The sequence below is a fragment of the Cryptomeria japonica genome, chromosome 7, assembly GCF_030272615.1.
Source record: "Cryptomeria japonica chromosome 7, Sugi_1.0, whole genome shotgun sequence".
Lineage (NCBI taxonomy): Eukaryota > Viridiplantae > Streptophyta > Pinopsida > Cupressales > Cupressaceae > Cryptomeria > Cryptomeria japonica.
Window position 1 is genome coordinate 71,773,465 of NC_081411.1, and position 23,920 is coordinate 71,797,384.

General features: G+C 32.9%; 1 protein-coding gene and 1 long non-coding RNA gene across 2 annotated transcripts; both read left to right on the forward strand.

Annotated features, from left to right (window-relative positions):
- Window positions 1-12,731: 12,731 nt before the first annotated feature.
- LOC131064507 (cysteine-rich receptor-like protein kinase 2) lies at window positions 12,732-18,304 on the forward strand. The gene is made up of 7 exons (XM_057998658.2): window positions 12,732-13,904; window positions 14,207-14,353; window positions 14,991-15,121; window positions 15,202-15,415; window positions 15,516-15,747; window positions 15,854-16,004; window positions 17,697-18,304. Exons 1-7 carry the CDS (start codon window positions 13,139-13,141, stop codon window positions 18,027-18,029), a joined length of 1,974 nt encoding a protein of 657 aa, XP_057854641.2. The 5' UTR covers window positions 12,732-13,138; the 3' UTR covers window positions 18,030-18,304.
- Window positions 18,305-19,728: 1,424 nt separating this feature from the next.
- LOC131064508 (uncharacterized) lies at window positions 19,729-23,491 on the forward strand. The gene is made up of 3 exons (XR_009111287.2): window positions 19,729-22,282; window positions 22,377-23,122; window positions 23,229-23,491. It is a non-coding gene; the product is annotated as an uncharacterized LOC131064508 (long non-coding RNA).
- Window positions 23,492-23,920: the final 429 nt, after the last annotated feature.

Sequence of the window (23,920 nt, forward strand, 5' to 3'; positions counted from 1 at the left end):
AATAGTGCTTCATATATCGCATTCGTAGTGAAAGTCTTTCCAGTTCCAACTCCTCCTATTAGAAACAAGTGCAATGGTGTTCTCATATTTTTCATTTTTTTAATCACAATGTCCTTCACAATTTGTTGTTGTTCTTTATTAATCATTTACCTTAATTTGAAGTACTCATTGTTATCCATTATTTGTGGGTGTTATCTGATTCCAAAGGACATTAAAAATTTGCTTGAAATCTTTTGGTGTCCTGTATTGTTCATGTCTAATTGTATGTCATAGAATTCCTTGTCTTTAGAGTTTGTAAATGAAGAGGCCTCGTCCTATATGTTTTTTTTTCTAAGTTTACAATATTGATAGCTTCATCAATGTCACCCCAAGCAGAAGTAGTGTTGTACGTAAACTTTGAATGATTTATTTGTATTGTTCTTTCATGATGTACATATGCACTTACCCATGAATTGAAATTATCTTTCAAACAATTTTCATGTGTCGTAAATGGCACGTATAGTACTAATTTCTCTTGGTAGTGGTTTTCTACATCCATATGTTTGTTGAAATTGATATAACGTATAATATTTGTTTTTTTTTACGTTCTATATGTGTACCATTTTTGTTATATTTAGAGACGAATTGTGCAAGGCAAGTGTTTGCAATAGAGTTGGGTCGATTTATATAATAGTCTATAATGGATTTGCAAATTATGTTTTCAGATTCGTCTGGTTCCTTCTTGATCTGTTTCATAGATTTAAGTATGAATGTACGATCATTTTCAGATCGTGTATCTATGAATACACATTTTCTTGAGCTATAATTTAGTGGTAGTGATAGAACAATGTGCACAGCTTGCTGTGACGACATTTGTTGGAGGTTTAGCAAAGCATTTCCAAGTTTACTTATCATCTTGATTGCATCAATATTGTCTTGTTCGTGATCTTTTCAATTTTTTTGGAAAGCGTGCATCATTGATTTGTCAACTTTTGCCATGTATGAACTGCAATACATTGTTGTAGCATATGCATTTAGGACATATTGTGCATCTGTATTAGCCTTCCATAGGGGAGTTATTTTTTTTGAGAAACTATTGTTCCATATTTGTGATGGCTTTCTTTGTAGGAGTAGTGTCGGTCTAAGTATTGTAGATCGAAGAGCTAATATGTATTCTTCCTCTGTTAACTGTGTTTCATTTAAGAACATGTGCAAGGTGTATGAATTGTAATAGTTTCCTTTTTGCAATTTCAAATTTATGTTTGTTGCAATGGTAGTTAGGGTTTCATTTTTTTCTGGCAGTGGTTGCATTATCGTAGTATTTTGCATTGGTGGAATGGGCAAATTGTATCTACAAACTCATCTTCTAGATCTCCTACATTGCCTTGTGTGGTGATGTTTGTGTAGTATAGCTAAATCAGGAGTCAAATGTTTTGTGCTACAAGTGATATACTTGTCAACAAATTGTATTATGTCTATATACTTGTCTTTCCCATAGACCGGTGAATTCTCAATCCATAAGAGGAAATGGTCATGTTCGTTTCCTCGATTTTGAAATCCAGTTACAGAGAAGGAATCTATGACATTTCCAAATAAGGTGGAATCTATAAATATCAATTTTTTTAATGCATTTATCCTATGCCTATAGTATCGTACACAAGTGACTGGATCATTATTTATCAATTTCCTTTGTTTGATAAGATTCATGTTCTTCTAGTTTTGATTGGTGTAAAGTTTGTAACTGTTGCAGTGAATTTGTGAGGGGATCCCAATTTTGTTATGCACTAGTGAAAGTAACAAAAAAAGTTGGAGGTCCAAGTTGTCATATCATTGCAAATATGTTCTTTTTAAGTTGTTGTGTGTAGTCTGGTGATATTCTTATTCTTTTGAAATCTGTGTAGCCTATATCTGATTTCAACAATTTATCTAGGTTTTGCTTCTCCTTCACATCCTTTGCACATAGCTTTCTTCCCTTTAGCTACCCTTTTCAAATTTGTATCCATATTGTGGACAAAACTTGTCATATAATTACTTTGATGGTTTTGAAGAATAAGTTTGTTTGTGTGGTATGCAAATTGTCTATGTGAATTTGTCAGTTCCCATTGTGCAATCTTTTGGTAGCTAAATCTTTTAACAATGTCTTCATCACGCGGATTACCAAAGAATAATGTGGGAAAATTCATTTCTTCGACGTATGTGTCCTTGAAGATTTCAATTGGATAGAAATCTTGTGCAGGTGCAATTTCAACGATTTTATCATCCATTTTTTGTATAGATGTAGACTCAGTGAATCCATGTATCAATGTTTCAGATGGATGTTCTTGTTCTTTCTCACTATCTGACTCATTATCAGTTGTACTAAGTTCATTGTTGTTTTCATCGTCATTGCTAGTCTCAAAATAGTGTTTCCAATCCTCATTAATTTGAACATTTTTCCATTTGTATAGTTTTCTTTCCACCAATTGGGTTAGAGCTTGCATGATAATGTTTGGGTGTACCATTCCCTTTTGGAAGACATTTTTATAGTGTAAGCGTCTTTTGAGATATACAGCTATTGTTGTTGTACTATTGATTGGTTATGGTAGTTCTTTTTGTATAATGTTCATGTTCATAGGAACATTAATAATAGAACCTATAAGTCCTATTTGAGATCTCTTATAGCCTAGCTCCCATATTTGAGCGAATGTGATTCTTAGTGAAACAAGACGTTCTTCTAGTAGCAATAGATTTTGTACATATTGCAATGGTTTGTTTGTTTGTATATTACTTGGTGTACCATACTTAGGCAACTTGGATTGCTTCAAATCAGTAAAGCATATTTGACATATGGAATCTGTCAATATAGTATTATCACATTTTACTAACTTATAATATATTTGTTTGACTTTTTCTTTGATGGTTCTCATATCTTTTCTGAAATGCAATATGTGGCATATTGTACACGTATGTTTTGGGGTGTCTTCAAATATTCTTTGGTAAATGTCAATTGGAGAGTAAGATTTTATCCTTGTTGACTTTCTTGATTTTATCATTGTACTTTGCCCGTGTTGTGTTGTGTTCAGAGTTTGAAACATTTTATGTGCTATTTCTTCAATGTTTTGATGCTCTTGATAATTTCTAATCATTTTCTTCAATTGGTGAAATGTTTTTTTTTTTTAAGATTGCTATTTTGTTCTCTAGTCTCCTGTTCTGAACTGATATTGTCAATTTCAAACTTTTACCTTTTTGCATGGTCTATAATTTCTTCTTCTCTTATTTTTTTGATCATTTTCTTATGTTCGTGTAATGTTATTTTCATTTTATGATTGGTCTTTTGTTTTTTAGTTTCATCTTTTGGAATGATATTGTTAATTTCAAGCTTTCACCTTTTTCGACTGTCTATAATTTCGTCTTCTATCTTGTTTCTAATGATTTGTTTAAGTTTAGATAACCGTGTATTTTGGTGATATTTGGCATGTTCGTTTTCAAGTTTTAATAGTGGTTCGAAATGACCACTACGAGGATTAGCATCATGGAATGGGATGTAATATCTCTCACTTTGCAATGATTTGTTGTGGTGCAAGTACTTCTTCCCCGTTGTTGTTGACCAAACACATATTTATATTTTTAACCAGTTTGATAGCCAATGTATACAAAATATGTCTCCCCATAATCCAACTTCAGTGGATGGTGTACATGGTTTTGCAGACAATCTCATATTACGTAGATATGTTTCTTGATCTGGGACATTGTGTAGTTCTAGAAGAGTAGATGGGTGTAGTTCAAGGTTGTATGAGTTGATTGCTTCTATTTCACCTCTTGCAAGACATGTTTCAAAGTAGTCGATTATCTCATTTCGAAGTTCAATTGATGTGTATTTTCCTTCGAGCAACAATTCAAAGGAATCAAATATACAGTCACCTATATTGTACTTAAAATTGTGTTCTCTATATAGTCCATGGAACTTTAGTACATTGTCAATGTTTTGTATTTGTTGTCGACCTGAACACTTGTAACTTTCAACATCTACTATCTCCATTTATTGGTTGTCAGTAACTTTTTTTTAATATTTTGCTATGTTTTTGGAGAATACAAATTGGGTATTGTTGTTTGTGTTAGTCAGTCTTGTGATTGTTAAATATGTATGGAGTTGGTTGTATTTCACTTAGGTTGTCGAGTTTAATTGTGTGTCATATCTCTTATTTGTCAATACATGTGTCGATATCTGGCACAAAAGTAGACAATGCGAGTACAATATGGTTTTGTTCTATACTATATATATTCTTTTTAATGTACCTAATTACTTGCACTAAGGAAAAGCTACAATTATTATTAACTAATGCATATATATCTAATTTTCAATGCATTCAAATAACCATGGATTAAAGTAGTTTAATTTTGAAATGTTTGTATATATCATTTCATAACTCATAGTAATTGCAATTGTATTAATTACTCTTCTCTAAATTATTTCTTGTTTTAAATTATGGTTTTCCATTGCCTATTTCAAAATAGATACAACCAAGACAACAATGAATACATGTTATAAATGATTGTACTAGTTATATTGTATAGTTGTTAAAAGTACAGGTCATTTGTACATGAACGACAAGGCATTAAAAATTTCAATTGGTACTATGTAATCTTCTATAGATTTTGATGATAAGGGAGCACCACAAATTATGTTCATTGACCAAAAGCTTGTTTACAAATTCATCATGAACCCACCTAAGGTAGCATTTCATAGTTTCAAATATTTTTCAAATGCATTGAAGAAGAAGGGGACCCTAATTCTTGATAGATGCATTAGTGAAATGAAGATAGTTAAATAAAATTTCCTTCCAACATAGTTTGCATAAGACACAAATCCTTTAATGTAATGCTTCAACAAATTATTTTTTGGACATAAATTAATATTTACATATTTATAGTTGATGAGATAAGATTTTGTTAGATTTTTTTCTAAATTTATTGAAGTATATGTTGTTCTAACTATATATACATGGTGGTGATTAATCGTCCTTATTTTAGTAATTAGCTTACAAAGTGAAATTTGAAGCATTTGTAAATAATACAAACATATGAAGCTTGTTATTACAAGAAATATTTGGTTGGAAATAGTTTGCACCCTTCATATCTGATCTTTCAATATATCTGCAAAGAAGGGGCTTGACAAAGAGTTTGCACATTCTCTGAAATTTTGTTATAGCTCAAACTTTAATATTTTTTTGCACAACTCTTCACATTTAATGCTTAACAATGTCTTGCAAATATGTGCATAGTTCAATATTGTAGTTTTCCAATTGCTTTAAGTTGTTTTTGATCTTTTCTAAGTCCTTCTCTACTTGTTGCACCTCTAATCGAACTTCTGAACATAGCTGACAACATTGTTTTCTTTGTTGTGGTAGGCTGGAACCCTTCTGTCTCAAGGAATAGAAGTCATTGCGTTGATGTTGAATTGATATGTCATTATTGAACTGTTCAGTATTTGACATGCCTTCCACATTTAAAATTTTGTCAGCTGTAAGAAGCTTAGTGGATAAATTGTCAGCTTTGTGGCATAGAGTATTTTGTTGAAGCCAAACTTGACTATCCTCTACAATATATGAGCCAAAGAAATTGTTAGTGAATTCACTTATTGCATAGCAATACCAAAAATCAAGAAAATCATGTAAAAATAAGGCTCATACCAGTTATTTGATGTAGGTATACAGACTTTGAAGCTGTGTGTGCTACTTTTTCCAAGGATGGAGTTGACAAATGAGGTGTACTAGTATAATTTTCCAAATAATTACAGGTAATTAGACCTGCATCATTGTCGCCTTCGCCTTTAATAATATCACAAACAGTTGGCTGGAAAATGTATTTGTGGACAATATCATTCAACAATCCACTAGTTGGAGAAGCACTTATTATGCTTGCCTTTTCTAGTGCTGGGGAAAATGGATTTGATGGAAACAAGTCTAAAGTATTAGTTGACAACATGCAGTCACCTTCTTCAATCTTTTGACTAACATTGTCAATGTCTATGGTACTATGTACAATGGAATTAGCATACATGACTAGTTTACTATAAATAGATGCTCTAGACATTGGGCTACTGAGATGGTTAATATGAGGATAATGAAAATGTGAAAATAAACATTGAGTTGTGCAAGTATTATATTTTCCTTGCTATCTCTATATTTTTCTTAGCTTTCTAGAACCCCTTGATACAAAACCATTAAACAATGACCAGTGCAAAGAAGTAGTAGAATATTACTACATTGCATGTCAATAATGTAATGAATAGAGGAGTGTCCTTTACTTTCATAAGCATCATAAATATGATGCACATCTCTACAAAGAAAGCAGCTATTTCTAATGGCAATTTACTGTGATAGATAGGGGGAACCGTTGTTTTAAATTTTATAGTACTCTACTACCATGTGCACATGGTATTTTCATGACCTGTACGAAATGTATACGAGTTTAGTAATTTGAATATGTGTCTTGTTTAACAATATCATAATGAATATCAATGTAAAAACAAATTTTCTTGTAGAAAATTTAAATAAGGAGTATTTTGATTAATTTCTGGTTCTGCGTATAGAACTACGTTATATCTACAATGGTAAGTTCATTTTTCTAAACAACACTCACAATATGCCAAGATCATTTATTATTGTGAAGATTTTTCCCCTTACAATCGAACTACATTTTTTCTGCAATGCTAGGTTGAATTTCAGTAATATTAAATTTGTACATCAAAAATAAAGAAGTGAATTGTACCTGTATTGTTGAAATTTGAAGCTAGTATTTAAGTTGATTTCCCTTGAATTTAGCAAATTGGGCTAATTTGAACACTGCAATACAAGTAATCAACATAATGTGTCAAAACCTAGTTCAATGTGATGTCAACTATTTTGATTTTCTTTTGATTTTCAAACAGAAAGAATATTTCTAAGTCATTGTTGGATTTAATACTGCAAAAAAGAACTATTAAATTAATCAAACATTTGTGGACATAAGGTCTAACTATCTCCTGCAAATATTTTTTTCACTTAACTTGAATATGATCTTAAAATTATATATGAGATATTTTCAATTCAATATAACAAAAAAGAACGATTATTAATTTTTTGGTAAATCATAAATTTGTTACTTTTTTACTTAGACAAATAGATTATTTCTTACATGTTAGTTATATCTACAAATAGATGGCTATATTAATTTCATTTTTGTGAAGAAAAAATTAATTTGATATAATAGAATTATTTTTCTTGTTATTTATATTTTTTCAATATATTACTTGCCTTGTTTTGGTGTGGTGTAATTAACTATTGATTTCATAGTGAATATTGCATTGTTCTAAGTGATTGGGTACTCATATATTTTTGCATTGTTGTTGTTTTTCCCTTCTTTACTGATTACAAATCTGACATATTAAGTTTACGACAAGCACAATTCATGATTACAGTGACTGATTTCACATTTTGACACACATACATCTCAAATAGAAATAACACTGACACATTTAAATGTAGACTTTCTTTTGAAAATGTCTTATGTTTATGGCTGAAATATATTGATAGTAGTAAACATGGGAAGACATACAACTTTTATAGTAGAATAGTATAGCATAAACATACATGCAAATTAAGAAGACACTTGTGAAGCAAGTGTGGGAAGTGCAGTTGTAATAGGAGGATGAAGAGGAAGATATGTGTATAAGAACATCAGTGCCTTGAAGACATTTGATAGCTTTCTTGTGAGATCATGGCCCAAGTGCTTGCCGTGTTCTTTCAACGCATGTGTAAAAACCAGCTCACAATTATTGTTCACTACAACTTTTATAGCATTGTAAACACAAGAAGCTACATCACATAGTGCTATTGTGTTGGGCGAGAATATAACCCCCAAAATACCATTATGGTTTCTTGTATCATAAGAATTGATAGCGACATTGTAACCAATCGATGGAGTGAAATAGTCTTGAATATATAAATTTGCAAACTTTTCCACAAACTCTGGGTCCTGCACCAAGTCCATGCAATTTGACAGGAAACGGGACACCACATCACTGTAGTAGACTGAACTAGAAGCATTCTACAAGAATTCTTCACCTAATATTGTCCTCAGAGATGCTTCAATGGAGGGAGAATGGAAACTAAATATGTATGCCATTGTGGTCGTATCAATTGCCCCAATAATTGGACAATCCCATTTCGGTGGCGGAATAAATATTCATTTATTGGTTGGCACAGTGTACATTCTGTGATAATATGTAAATTGAAGTAGCATAAGCATAATTCAAATACAATCATTTTTGAAAAAAAATAAAAAAATTTAGAAATCTTTATCTCACTTAAACAAATGTGCCTATAATTTTCTTTTTCGTATTTAATAAATATTAATGAAAAATTTAAGCACTATATATTACTTTTAATGATTTGAAACAAATATCAATGAATAAGTTAAATTAAAAAACAAACAATTTCTCAATAGCTAATGTTGTTACTGTATTTGAATAAGGATATAATAGAGTGGTAGTAGTTAAGTACCAATACAAGATATAATGAAATAGGAAATAATGTAGATGTAGATTGTTCACATGTTAAACAAATGTCGAGTCTTTTTGCTATCTTGTGGATAAAACCAACAAAAAAAATCAATTGTTAACTGTATGATAAAAGGTTTAGTAATAGCATTAATTTAAAGTAGAATTTTAGCAACACTTATTTAAGTAATATAAAAATGGGGAAAGAGGAAAATGTACTTTTAGGTAATTTCAATTTTCATTTATCAATTAGATTTTACTGTATTTTTACATTAAATTTAAGTCTTATTATAATTGACTTAGTTTTATATACTTTATCTAATAGTAAAAATTAAAATAAGGTTATTTATCAAGTAAAATTTTAGGTAATTTCAATTTTCAATTATCAATTAGATTTTGCTATAGTTTTACATTAAATTTAAGTCTTATTATAATTGACTTAGTTTTATATACTTTATCTAATAATAAAAATTAAAATAAGGTTATTTATTTTACATTAAATTTAAGTCTTATTATAATTGACTTAGTTTTATATTCTTTATCTAATAGTAAAAATTAAAATATGGTTGTTTATCAAGTAAAATTTTAGGTAATTTCAATTTTCAATATTTGACCTCGTATTTATATTGAGAAAGAATTTTTTTGAAAGAGATTATAGTTATGGTCACTACTTAAATATCACTCTTATCACCCTCTTCAATAGTCAAATAGTCAATAATAATTTAACATCTCTTGTTGAGCAAAAGTGACAAATAGTTGCCCTATTCTTATTAACCAAAATTTAATTTTAATGCTTCTAAAAAAATTCACTTCATTTTTCAAACCATCTTTATTATTAAACACATATTGATGAATATGATAATCCTATGTCAAATTTAAAAAATAAAAAAAATTCCTATAATATATACTTATACATTGCAATATACATACACTTAAAACTCTACAGAATGAACTACACACTCTCACAAATAAATCCAAATTCAAAAGATATACTATAAATGTAAATGAATGTATAAAAATAAAAAATAAACAGTAAATAAATTACCTAGAAATACAAATACTTAATTAAAAATAATTGCTAATAATTCACTTGTTATAAAGTAATTTAAAAGTGATAGAATTTTGAAGACAGTAAAATCAATAGCCTCTCTCAATTATATGAAAATGACCTGGGAAATTTGAGCAAAATAATAACACTTTAATCTAACATTGACCAAAAGAATAACTTGTGGACTGTTGAATTGTCAAATATGAAGTGGTAAGAGTATGTAAATACTGTAACTATTCTTCAAATAATGAACTAAAATCTCAACGGGCATTATAAAAAGCTATATACTTAAAAATGAAGGATAATTTTTTAAAACTGGATGCTTAAAAAATAGAGACACAAAGCAAAACTGTCAGCCACATATGCAAAGGACCCCACCTGCCTTGTCTATGCTTCCACATTTGTTGTTTACTTTGTATGCGTGCCTTGTGTATGTTGCACATGGACGTAAGTGGTGAAAGAGACATGAAAATAAACATGGAAGTGAAAAAGTCTCAATAAATATAACATATGGAAAAAAATAATTTGAGCTAGAGCGTGATAGCAATAGTTGGAGCAGCATCAAGCAAGGTAGATATGCCATCTCTTTTAAGTACAAGTCCGGTCCCATCTTTGTAAATGCTATTAGTTAAAGTTGTCATATTGGTTTGAAGATAAATTTAAAAAATAGACATTCAAAATATCACTTCGTATTCTTGAGAAAAAAAATCAAACAAAAAATTTACCTCCTGATAGAAAATTACTTGATAATGCCATTACTAAAATATTGTAGCAATGCTGCAATTTTCAATCCTATTCCTCCAATAATCGAGAGTCTTCTGCTTAAATATTGCAACCTCATTTTTAGGGGAAGAGTCAATAAATTTCCTGGTTTCCTATTGTTTGTGACAATAATTTCTGGAATGTTCTAGGCAATGTTAGTTTGACCCAAAAAAAAAATTCTCTCTAAAGAAAGATTTTCCCTTCAATCATAATGCTTAGTTTATGTAATTGTTTGATTTTTATGATGACAAAATGAGGTGATCTTGGTATGAACATTGCCCATTGCTTGTAGGCATTGGAAGTCAATTCCAATATACTGAACCTAGTTGAAGCTAGTTGCAAGGGGCATCCATTTAAATGAATTAAAGTGGGTAAACATAATAGGGAGAACTAACTAAGGAAAGAAAAAAAAAAAATATATCAATTTTTGCCTCCTGGATAAGGCAAGTAAATATCCAACAAATTTAAATTTGTCACTTGTTGCTCAATTCCAGGAAGCCATAACATCTTAGATCTATGTCTATAAACATACAAATAATGCATTCATGGCAAAGGAAAATTCAGCAGGAGGCTTCTGGCTATGATGCAGTATATGTGCTTTGGAGATCTAAGAGAGGATTTTGTGCTCTGTAGTAAGAGTCGGACTTCTTATTATAACTGTGGAAGTCCTGGGCAGGTAAATCCTTACAGGAAGTCTTGTACTCAAATTTATCTACAAAAGCATTGTCTAAAATGTTTATGAACACGAAACTCATTGAAATTAATACAAAAGTGAAATTTAAAATGCATAATATTAGTTATAGCTTAACTCTTGTTTTGCTCTTCCTCACAAAAGCAGAGGAATTATATACTTCCTTGGAAATCAACTTCAAGGATAGAAAAGAGACTTCTACTACAACAATATAAGCAACGGGCACTTAGCAAAGATGTGTTTTGAGACACCAATGCATATTCTGGTATTTCCAAAAGAAGATTTCTCTAGAATCTTAGTTTCTATTCAAATAGTTAGATTTCAAATGAAGTCCACTACTATAAATTAAGCCTTTCATATCATTTAAACATTGCTCAAAAGATTACAAACAAATGTATTAGTTTTAGCTGCTAGACAGGTGATCTGTTAGCAAATTGTCCAAATCTGTAACAGACAAGCGAGACGTTGAAGAACTCAACAAAAAAAGAAAGTGGAAAACAAAAAGTAAATATATCGTGGACTATAAACAAGATATAGACAAATCTGTTATATGGTTTCATAGTACTTTGAAAGCATAACTTTTTTGATCTTCAAATACCGATATCCCTGTCCTCAATACCCAAGGTCCTCAACAAGCCTGCAAATGTGACAATATTACTTTAGCCTATCAAGCACATATGAATCAGAGGTATACATAGAGGAACAACTTCAGAAGAAAATCATTTTACCTAAATCTGCAAGCACAAACCACACAGCAAGGTTTGCTACTCGATGGTTTCTGAAGTGGGAAGACAAAAAAAATAATTTGTCTTTGTGCTCAAATACAAAGGCCACAAAAGCTGATAGAGGCAGATGAATGAACATTCTAGACTCGACAAACCATAATTAATACGATGAACGACTGCACAACCCTTGCATTAATTAAAACAATAGTAGTATTCAACTTGTACTATCCAATAATGCATTGTACCCTAACTATGGAGAAGCGTATCTAGACATTCATTGTGAGCTACAGTTAAAAGAATACAGATGCGAGAGGAAAGTTTTTGTACATTGTTCTATTCAAACAGTTCAATGCATTAAAGACATACCAATTTTGTCAAAAATACAATTAAATTTCTGCTGAATTAAATCTCATTTGTTAGAGGAACAAATCTTACAATATAATATCTTATTCATATTTTGGCATATTTTATTACAGTTTCATACAATTCATTAAAAGGTAAAAAGATTTCTCTAGATTTTTGAATGATTTCTCTATATTTTTGTGGAAATCAATTGACAAAGAAGACCAAAATTTATTGTCATTTTGGATTGTTCTAAATAAATAATATTTTGGATGATTTAATCAAAAGAAAAATGTATTTTTGCCCATGACTCTTTCAAGAATAGACCAATGAGAAAGAAGATAAATAATTTTATTAAAATAATAATAAAATATTCTTTGAATCAAACTATAGAAACACCTATAAATGTTTCAAAATACTACAATATGATTGGATACCCTGACAAAACTAATGCATCCAATGAATGCATTAGTAATCCTGCCCATAAACTAATAATATCCCTCTCCCATTAAAAAATACAGTATCTTCCGGATCCCAACATGGAAACGTGTAAATACTCAATCTTGGAGTATAGTTACGCCAGATCAATTTAAAAATATGCCAAGTTAGAACACTGGTTAAAACTATGGTAGACTAGTTACTCTGATGACTCCGATGGCAGTGGAATAGTAAATTGAAATGCACGACACGACAGGATAGCATTAATTTATATGCCACGAGCTTTCAAGCCAATGAATCGTTGAACCCTCTATAGGCTACTTCAAAGTCAACGATGGCTCGGGATTCTCTGGTAAGAGTCAAGATCTCCGTTTTACTGCACAGAGAATAATAAAGTCTTTAAATATTTTCTCGTGAAGGTCTTGGTAGACCCAGAAAAGCGTGTATATTCAGAATTACATAACGGAGAATGAGAAAGCAAAGGTACAACAATGACGTTTGTGGTTTCAATTTTAACCTTTGGTAAATCTAAGTGGCCTGTATGTTGCAGGCAGACGGAATTTTAAGGACTCCACCTTCATTAGTACATACAATAAGGGCAAACCCGTGTGAAATCCCAAATTCGCACTTTCATAATGCCAGGCACAAAGACAATCGCCAGACACTCATGGATTTTCTTGTACGTACTCCTAATTTCAGCCATACCCAATTTGGTTCTTAGATTAGAAGCCGATCCCCAAATTATAGAGGCCGGTCATGGCTGTAGTCAGATTAAGTATGCAAATGCCACCGTTTTCATGAAAAACCTCAACACCGTTTTCTCGCTGCTTGCCAAAAATATTTCTTCAACAGGCTTCGCTACGGCTTCATCCGGGACAGGCATAGATGGCGTCTATGGGATGGCCCAATGTAGAAAGGACTTGTCAATGGAGGACTGTAGTAAGTGCTATGCAGCGGCCGAAGTTCAGATTGTTAGATACTGTCCCGTCGAGATCGGGGCACGCATGATTTTCGACGGATGTTTTTTGCGTTATGAGAATCACACTTTCTTTGATCAGGCAATCGATGCCGGAAACTCCAATGTGTGCATCTCTGACTCTTCCTCCCGTCCTGGACTTTTTAATCAAACTTTGCAGAATTTGCTTGCGGAAATCAAATCTAAGGCTCTCAAAAACGGGGGTTTTGCCACTGATGAAATTAGTGTTAAGGGTTTACCGACGACCATTTATGGACTGGCTATGTGTAGGCCAACACTTACCACAAATAGCTGTGATGTTTGCCTCCAGCACGCTTCAAAGCTCGTAGAGCGGTGCTTTTCACTGCAGGATGGAAGGGGTCTCGACGCCGGCTGTTTTCTGCGTTATTCCACCTATGCTTTTTTCTCGACTCCTCCTCCTTCCTGTAAGTCACTGCAAATTCGTATTTACAAGTTTTATGTGAATTTCCAAAGAAACTGATGGAAAGTTCTAAAAGATCGATTATTACTTTTTCAGACTGGTTTGCAGTCCGCACACACTACTTTAATATAAGTAAATAGCTTCTTATTTTTCAAAGTAGTTTCCAATCCACATTCTGCCCTGCAACTGCAGCTAACATTTAAGCTAGGCGATGGCAACTTGGTGTAAATCAGGTCAAGAAAATTGTTTGATTTGTTATTAATTCTGTTGAATTGTTGTAAAGAGTTGATTTTACTGTTTCTACAGCAAGCCATTCGAAGACTGGGGCCATCTTGGTCGGAACCTTGGGAGGTGCAGCTCTCATTGCTGTATTAGGGCTGTTGTTTATATTCAGGCACTCTTTTCGAAAGATGTACACTAAAGTCCCCGGCCGAAGCCAGGATGAACAAGCAGGTGAAGGAACGCCATTTTCTCATAAATTGACGAAATTAAAGAAACTTTACTGTAAAAGTTGCTAAAGTTCATTCAAAATTTCTGGATTTACTTTAAATTTATTTTCCTCGTCACTTTTTTTCATAAATTGATAGAAATTAAAAGAAATTTTACTGTAGGAGCTGTTGAGCCATGAATTTCTAGTTTTTTCAAATATTTTGAATTATACTTAAAATTTATTTATTTTGGATCACATTCTAAGATCTGTTTCAGATCACACTCTATAGTCCCTGTTCAGGATGAGACAGAGTGATAGATATTATCTGACTCATAGAGAAGAGAATTCTGACTATCCGATCTGAAACATTGATGGAGAAAATAAATTTTTCAGAAATTTTGCAGGCTGTAAGACTTCTATTTTAAAATGATTTAAATTAAACAGCTCATTAAAGGAATGTTTATTTTCCTACAAATAGATGAAGATTTAACAGTAAGATTTGTAATGAAATACAGTCAACATGTTATTTGTTATTTAAATATGCCCTGAATCCAGTTGTGGTATGATTTTTCGTTTCTCTGAACTTCAAAAGCCCTCTTCAGTGATATAGGGTTAAAGCTGTTTTTTTAAGTGTATAAAAGTTCAATTTGGTCTGAGCAGAGGTATATTTTGCTGCCGAAGAAGATCCTAAGGGGGATCATCTATTTAATTACGATTCCCTTCGAGCTGCAACTAAAAACTTCGATCAAAGTATGCTACTTGGGGAAGGAGGATTTGGTAAAGTTTATAAGGTATGAGGATTACCAATTTGTTCAAAGTAAAGCAAACGCTAACTCCAGTTTTTACCTGATTTGGTTATCTATGATGGTAGGGAATATTTAGCGATGGCCAGGAGGTTGCAGTGAAGAAGCTTTTCGTACAACAGCCGACAGGGGCATTCGACGGATTTGTTACAGAAGTGAAGCTCATTAGCGCCGTTCGTCACCATAATCTTGTTCGTTTGCTTGGGTGTTGCAGAAGAGGAACGGAGAAGCTATTGGTTTACGAATTCATATCAAATACGAGCCTTGACAAACATCTCTTTGGTTAGTAAAAATCCCTTAGAAAGAAACAGGGGAATAAAATTTTGTTTTCCGAGTTAAATCCCTAGGAATCTGATAAAATATCTTTCATAATCTCTGGCAGCGAATATATCCAAACCCCTGAGCTGGAAAGCGCGATTTGAGATCATTTTGGGAACGGCGCATGGACTTACATACTTAAATGAAGAATCCCCGTTTCGAATTCTGCACAGGGATATCAAAGTCAGCAACATACTTCTGGGTAATGACTTTCAGCCCAAAATTGCAGATTTTGGACTGGCAAGGCTCTTTCCAGACGACCTGACACATCTTACTACAAGAGTCGGTGGGACAATGTAAGATTTCTTAAAGTTCTTTACTTACATGCATCCTTTGCTCCCATCTTTGTGAAAATTCAAGGCATAAATTTATCCATTTTGCTATGATTTTGGTCTGTGACAGAGGGTATACTGCGCCGGAATATGCTCTTCACGGTCAATTGACAGAAAAGGTAGATGTTTACAGCTACGGCATGCTTGTTCTCGAAATTGTAAGCGGCAGAAAGTATATTGATCCCAAACTTCCGGCACAGATGGAACTCCTCCTAGGATGGGTAAGTTTCAAATTGAAGGCTGGTTAATTTTTCAAATTTAGATATTTTTTAAAATAAAATTATATATATCATTAGAGACAAATGAAAATCAAAATGTTTTTCAAATTCTTTTCAAGCTTGAGTCCTCGTAGGAGGGGGCAAACCATAACAAATGAGATTGTGGTTGTCAAAAAGTCCAATTGACTACTTTATTGCATTCTGAGAAACATGGCTGAATTGAATCTATAGGAAATATGCTACCAATTTTGATTTTTCTCCATTTTTAAGCTATTTGTCAATTTTTGCTTTGGAATCTTTGAAGATCAGACATCAAGTTGACTCTGATTCAATTTAGAGATTTTGCCACCTAATTTCGTGAGCATTTTGCATCACTTTATAAACAGCTTTGTTTTCTATCTATGAAGACATTTTTTTATTAAGAAAACAATTAAAAAACCTGAGTCTAGGATTAGCAGGGCACAGACCAAATCTTGCCAGGCTGCTAAATCATAACAATCACACCTACTGCACTAGCTGTAGTGGGTCCCGATTGCAAGTTGAGGAGAAGAATCCTTTTTTAACTTTCAACTATGAGACAAATATAAAACTTACTGACTGTTTACTGTCAGATCAAACAAACATTTTACAGTCTGAAAACTGTTTACTGTTAATCAAACAAAATGTCCATTTCACCGATTGATTACTTTCAGGGACCTGTTAAAGATTAGCAGAGAAAACAAGAGCAGTCCAGAAAGGCACAGATCAGATCATGTCAGTTTCTGAAACCATAATAAATATATCAATTAGGAACTGCTATGTAGTCATATATATTTTTCATTATGTTTCTTTATTTTTATATGACCGCATGCTTTCTACCAATTACATTAATCATCTGGATCCCTATTGCAAGTTGAGAATAAATATCTTTTGTTTAGTTCAAGAGAAGTTCAAAAGGGCACAGAGTAGATTGTGCCAGGCTCTGAAACCATAACAAATACACCAACTACAGACTGATTATGTAGTCATATAAATAGTTAAGAGATATTTTTTGTTGTGTTTCTTTATTTTTATATGACTGTATAATTGCTTCCCACCAATTGCACTAGTCATCTGAATCCCCATTACAAGTTGAAAATAAATATCCTTTATTTAGTCCAAGAGCAGTCCAAAAGGCACACAGATGAGATCGTGCCAGGTCCTGAAATCATAACAAACACACCAACTACCAATTAACTATGTATTCATAAAAAATAGTCAATTATATAAGAAACACATTCTTCAATATGTTTCTTTACTCTTATATAACTGACAATTTATATAATTACATAACCACTCCCCCCACCCACCTAAACTACCTAAACTGACAAATTGAGGATAAATATCCTTAATTTAGTTTCAACTCCCAGACAAATAATAGAATAGAATTATAAGGTCAAAGATACTTTATAGAATAACAAACCCTTCTTAATAACTTTCAGAAATCTTATTTGATGATGAGCTCGACTTCTCCTAACTTTATCATCTTCCAACAAACAAACATTACTGTCAGACCAAACAAGTTGCCCCTTTCACCAAATTCATTGCTTTTTTATGAGAAGTCATTTAACAATAAACCTCTGTTTTTTATTGAACGCACGAGATTGCTCAGTAGTACACCACTTGAATTGCATTACTTTAAGAAACCTTCTAACGAATCCTTGGATTTCAATGCAGGCATGGAGTCTATACGAGAAAAATGAGGCATTCAGCTTGGCAGATCCAAAACTAATCGAGTCAGATCCGGAGGTGAATAAAGGAGAGATATTAAAGGTAATCCAGATTGCTCTCCTATGCACACAAGGAGCTCCTGAGTTAAGGCCATTAATGTCTAAAGTGGTGTCCATGCTAACAAGCAATAAAGAAATTCTGTTTCAGCCCACTCGCCCAGCTTTTATTGACGACAACTCCACTTCAAATGGACTGGGTTCTGTTAATGTAGGATGGGTGGAATCCCCATCGATAGCATCAACCGAAGCTGCTCTATCAATCACTCTCGAAGCACGTTAATTACCTATGGTAATTATGGCTGTCTCCATCCACTAATCCAGTCCAAACGCACTTATTACTCCAATGACGCTTCATACGCATTGATTTCGATCGATGTGACTGCCACCGGTTCAGCTTGTTTCTTCGTGCATATGTGTCCACTTTAAATAATTTTTCTTTCTCTGTATTCAAACTTGGCCCCCTTTCAGTCCAAATCAATGTGCTGTGTCGTAATGGCGTGTTCAGACGGAACAATTTCATATAAATATTGAGTAATTGTAAATATCTTGAAATCAGACATTTTATCAATATTTTATTGAGTTGTAAGTTAAAGAGATTAGATTTAAAAAAAAAGGAGGGGTAAAAATTTATTAAAGACGGGAAGAAGTATAAAGCAAGGGCATTATAAAGCCTTATCAAGTTCAATTAAGTGAACTAAATGTTGAGACAAATCAGGGGGTAACTGACCCCAATCCACAACGTTCCAATTAAGAATACGATTAGAGGCCTACTTAGCTAAACAATCAGCAACCCCATTCCATTCTTGAGGAATATGGGTAAAAGAAACAGACTCTAGAGATGCACAGAGGTTGAGAATCTAATCAACAATCAAAGCCAAATGCCAACTAATCCCATCTAAATGTCGCCTATTCAACAAGTTGACCACCACTTGAGAGTTTGACTTACATATAATCCTACGCCATCCCAATTTACTATCACACTCCAGAGCTAATAAAAAAACCCGAGTGTCCATTAAATTATTAGTATGAAGACCCATATAAACATAAAAGATAAACTGAACATCTCCATAACTATCCTGACCCACACCACCAATGTCAGCATGGCCAAGGTTTCCACATGAAGAGCCATTCATATTAATTTTAAGAAGTCCCTAAGGAGGTGAAGACCATCTGCCCTCTCTATTCACCTTCTTAGTAGAGTGACTACATCTATTGCACATGAATTGGCGCTGCGGAGGAGGTAGATGAAGATCATCAAAACACCCAACATCACAAGGAGCCACCAATTCAGTCATATCACATTAGCCATAACAGTTTCTCTTAGAGAATGCAAGATCTTCCACCACAAGTGAGGGGCCACCAACCGCACATCTTGAAAAATCGGACGATTTCCCTCCAACCATAAGTTCCAGATAATGAAGGATGGCCCAATAGCCCAAACAACTTGAAGGAAAAGAGATTAGATTTTCAGTCTTTGATAATTTGATACATTTTTTTGCTTTTGGATTCAATCTTGTAGAATTTTGTCTTTTAGAGTTGTAATTTGTTAGGTATCACTTAGGACTTCTATAATATTAAGAAAATTATGTTTTATTAAAATGAAATTATTAGTTAGAATATTGAATGTTTTTTAATAAAATCATTGTTTTGTAAAATTAGCATATTTATATTCCTCCAATGACGTTTCATATGCATTGATTTTGATCAATGTGACTACCACCAATTTAGCTTGTTTCTTTGTGCACTCTGAGTCCACTTAAAAATTAATTTTCTCTATCTTAGTGTTCAAATGTGGCTTCCTTTCAGTCCTAGTTTTCGAGTCAAAACTTAGGTCTTTTTATAATATTTTATTGTTTTTAAAGTTGTTAGGTATCACTTAGGTCTTCTATAATAGGATACAAAATGAAAAATTATGTTTTATTGGAATGAAAAATTATATTTTATTGAAATGAAACAATTATGTAAAATATACTAAATAGATATCATTATTCAGGAAATTATTTTATTTTAGAAATTATTATTTTATTCACTATTAGAGTGTTATTTTCATTAATTTTTTTTACTATTTTTGAAAATAGAGTGAAATCCAAACGCAATATTGAAGGAAAGTAGACAAATAAGGTTCTTTGAAACAACATTTTAAAATTTGATGCTTATCTTTGTGTTTTGTCTTTTTCCTTCACATATTCTTGCTCACATCCTATAGGGATTGCTGCCATTGTAGATGTCTATTGACATAATAATAATTACATATTTAAATATTATAGATATTAAAATTTATCATTTTTTTAATTTTAAATTTAGAATATTTTATTTGTTTTGATATATACATAAGGTTGATTGGGTAAGTGCACCAAGATGGTGAATAGAAAAGTGGCCACATACCAAAAAAAAAAACCAAATTTTTCATATCTCGTGCGGGTTCTGAAAATTCAAAAACGTGCTAGACTTGGTAACACCAAGCCTAGCCAAAAACAATTTAAAAACAAAAGGTTCCTCAACGGTTTTTGAGGAACATTATGTTTTTTAATAAAAAATCAAAAGTTCCTCAAACGGGTTTTGAGGAACATTATTTTTCTTGGTAGCCCACGGGTTTTGGCCATTTTCAACGTCAAAACTCATGGAACAACATCAAAAGGAAGCCAATAAACCACAGAACCCGCACGAGTTTGTAATCATTTTGAATTTTTCCAGCATTAAGAGCAATTTCAACAATCGCATCTCATTGAATAGGTAAGATTTGATTGGTTTGGTTATTTTTGTTTGCATTTTAATTGAAGTAGGGATTTTTAATTGATTTAAGTTTTTTTTGTATTAATTTGATGTTAGGTTCTTCAAGTAATCTCGAAAAATGAAATAAACAACAAAGACCTCCTCTTGCACAAGCAACACAAGCAAACTCTGTAAACATTGTACATGAGCAACAAGAAAACCCTCAAGACGTTGCTCCACAACCACAAAATCCTCAAAATGTTGCTCCTCAACAACCACCGCCACCCTGAAACCATCCATGTCGTCCATTAGATCATGTAGATGCCAGACAAAAGGATCTCATAAATCACCTTACACAAAATTGTGCCCAAATTTCTATATTGGTGAATAGGTTGAGGTCCTCTAGGCTTGAGCACCACGCAACCCTCACCAGAATGCTAGAAACAATGGCCAATGGTGCAAATGCAGTATCTAGGGAGGTTACGAAATGGGGTTCATGGAGGGATAGATGTCGAACATTTTATGCGGATGGGTTGTCATATGATCAAGTGAAAAAAAGGGCATACTTAAAGTTGACATATGTTCTCTTTTCACCGATCCTATTACCAGTAACAACCTAGAATTAAATATGACTCGGTTTTCTATAAATTGGCGTGTTCATGCTAGGATGAAAGAATCTTTTTGGGATAGGTGGTATACGGTCTTTGACCAGCCACCTTGTAATAATTGGGAGGTGCCTCTATATTTTTTGAGAAAGTTGTATTGTGACTTTATCTTCGACGAGAAGCCGAATTACTTTGACATCCGACAATTTCAGGGTAGAGGGAGAGGCTCTGCGCTGAATAGACCTGGGGCCCATAGGGTGGTACAACCACAACATAGGAGGCGTACAACTCCTAAACCCATGGTTCATGTCACTGTCCCTATATCCTTGAAGGAGTCTATGGAATTACAAACTCTTCAGGCAGTTGCATCATTGACTGATGTCATTGTTCAACATGACACACAGTTGGTCAGAGAAGAGGATGTACCAGCACTTGTGACACCTCCTTCATTAGCGTCACCTCATGCATCATTTGGCACGGGCCAGCCCATTCAACATATGTGCGCCACTTGCCAAGGTGTATGTTCTAGTGTAGACACTGACACAAATGAGGATGGTTCGACATCTCATTCGTGTACATGTTCCGAGAGTAGATGTCATGCTTCCACCACAGAGGATGTGGCCCTCACCGATGACCTGATCAATATGTTGTTCCCTCGCTATCAGACATAGGTGCGTTTAATTCTGTTTATGACATGTTATCAATTAAGTGACTAAATCTTATAAAAAGAAATGAATTTTTATTTTTAGAACAATTTAAAGTGACATATAAATAAAATGCATTGCAAGGTGCAGCACGTGGTGGGAGTACACCACATATTTTCCAGTCGACTCCAGGGTCACGAGTAGTTTTGCCACCAAAGGTAAATATTTATAAATTTGTTAAAAATATAATAATACATTGGTTTCAAAATACCTTTTGTTAATTATATGTATCATTACTTGGTGTTTTATAGGGCTTATCAGGGGCTGAGATGTCCCAACTTGAGGATATCATGCTTTCGGCCATTGACTTTGGCCAAGATAGTTATGCGGTACCATTTATATTTTTTTATTTTTGACTTAAGTGATATATTAAATACATGCTCTTTTCCCTTATGTTAATTTTTTTTGGTTAGTTTACCCCATCTGCCTCGAGCACATCTCGTGTGAGAAAGCCATCCTCTAGCACTCTGAGGCAGAAAAAGATATCCTCTCGGACACCCAAATAACAAAAGGTAATTGGGTACTTCATTTGTTGAAATGTATTATGATTAAACATGCATATGTAGATATTGATAAATGCACCTAATTTATTTGTTCTATATACAGAAACATATGGGGTTTACGGAATTAATGAATGTACGTGATGTCGATGAGGTTCAGTAGAGGGAAGAGGTGATATCTTCATATTCACTTTGGAAATTGCATTCTTGCTTGTTCGAAATAACTAAATCTTTTTATGTCTATATCATATGTTATCATTTTTCATACTAGAAATGGTAATAGTTGCATCAAATTCAACTAGGCCTCCTAAGGTTACAGGAGAACTATACGAGGCTTTGGTGTACATTTGTTCTACATATGTTAAAAATATTTGTTCTATCTAGTTTGTCAACAACTTTGGGTTATCAACTTGTATAATTGTCTTTAACCTATTACAACCCCCTTGCAAACTTCCTACAGATGTTCTACCATTCCATTTCATTAGAAGTTCTACACATATAATATGGGATCCAACATGACAAAGGGAAAGGCTATGTCTGTCTTAGATCAACTCTTTTTCACTAAGTGCACAACGAAGTTGAAACCCTCTTGTTAACTCCTTTTGGATCACTTACCATGGATATAGGAAATGATCGTAACTGATTCATCTATGACTTTGCCTCCTATGACCATAGCACATCCATCTGAGGCTCTGATATGCTTTAGTTTTTTAGTCTATTCATTTTTAGTTATTATGTGTTATTTGACATGTATGTTATTAACTTGTATTAATGTTGTTTTACTACTTATAATCCCCTTCAGGACATCCCATAGATCCTCAACCTCACCCAATTGCAAAAGACAAAGATGAGGTAATCAAGATTTCAACTTCAAACAATTTAGATTTCAGTATTTAGTTATTTTGATGTTATATTGAGAAAATATACCTGATTCGACATTTGAATTGGCCTTGTGCAGTCACCTGCAGAGCCACGTACTACTTTGAAGAGACTCGATTTCGATGATCCGCACAATCATAGATATCGATAGAGACATATAGTTGTATTTGTGGTCATTGAAGGACCAATTTTTTTTATATATTCGACATTTGTATATGTATATATCGACTTTGACAGACATGGCACATGCCACATTTTTGTAACTATTATTGATTTGGCATCTATGCCATTTTTTGATATGTACACGATTATTGGTCATTTTGATATATATGAAACTTGATATTCAATCCAATTTGTTCATTGATATATATGAAACTTGATATTCTTGAAACTTAGTTATTTGCTAATGAAATGTGATCAAACTTGTTCATTGTGTATATGTCTTAAAATGTGATCCAATTTGTTCATTACATGTAGCTCATATGGCATATACTTTTAAACTATCTATTTCTCATATTGTGTATACACACGTACCCAAGTATCGACACCGGGAATGCTGATATTGTGTATTTTGATTGAGTGAATTTTCTTTGAGTCCTTTTGAGGATTGATGAAAGTAAGCTGCATGAGTTTGAACATTTGAATGTGCAATGAAGTAATCTTTAGCTCTTTCATAATTTACCTCACCTTTGAGTGTGTCTTGGATTTCAAAGTTTTACTTCATGACTTCACGTTTGGAGCGAACTTCAAGTGTGAGAGTTTAGGAGTGAA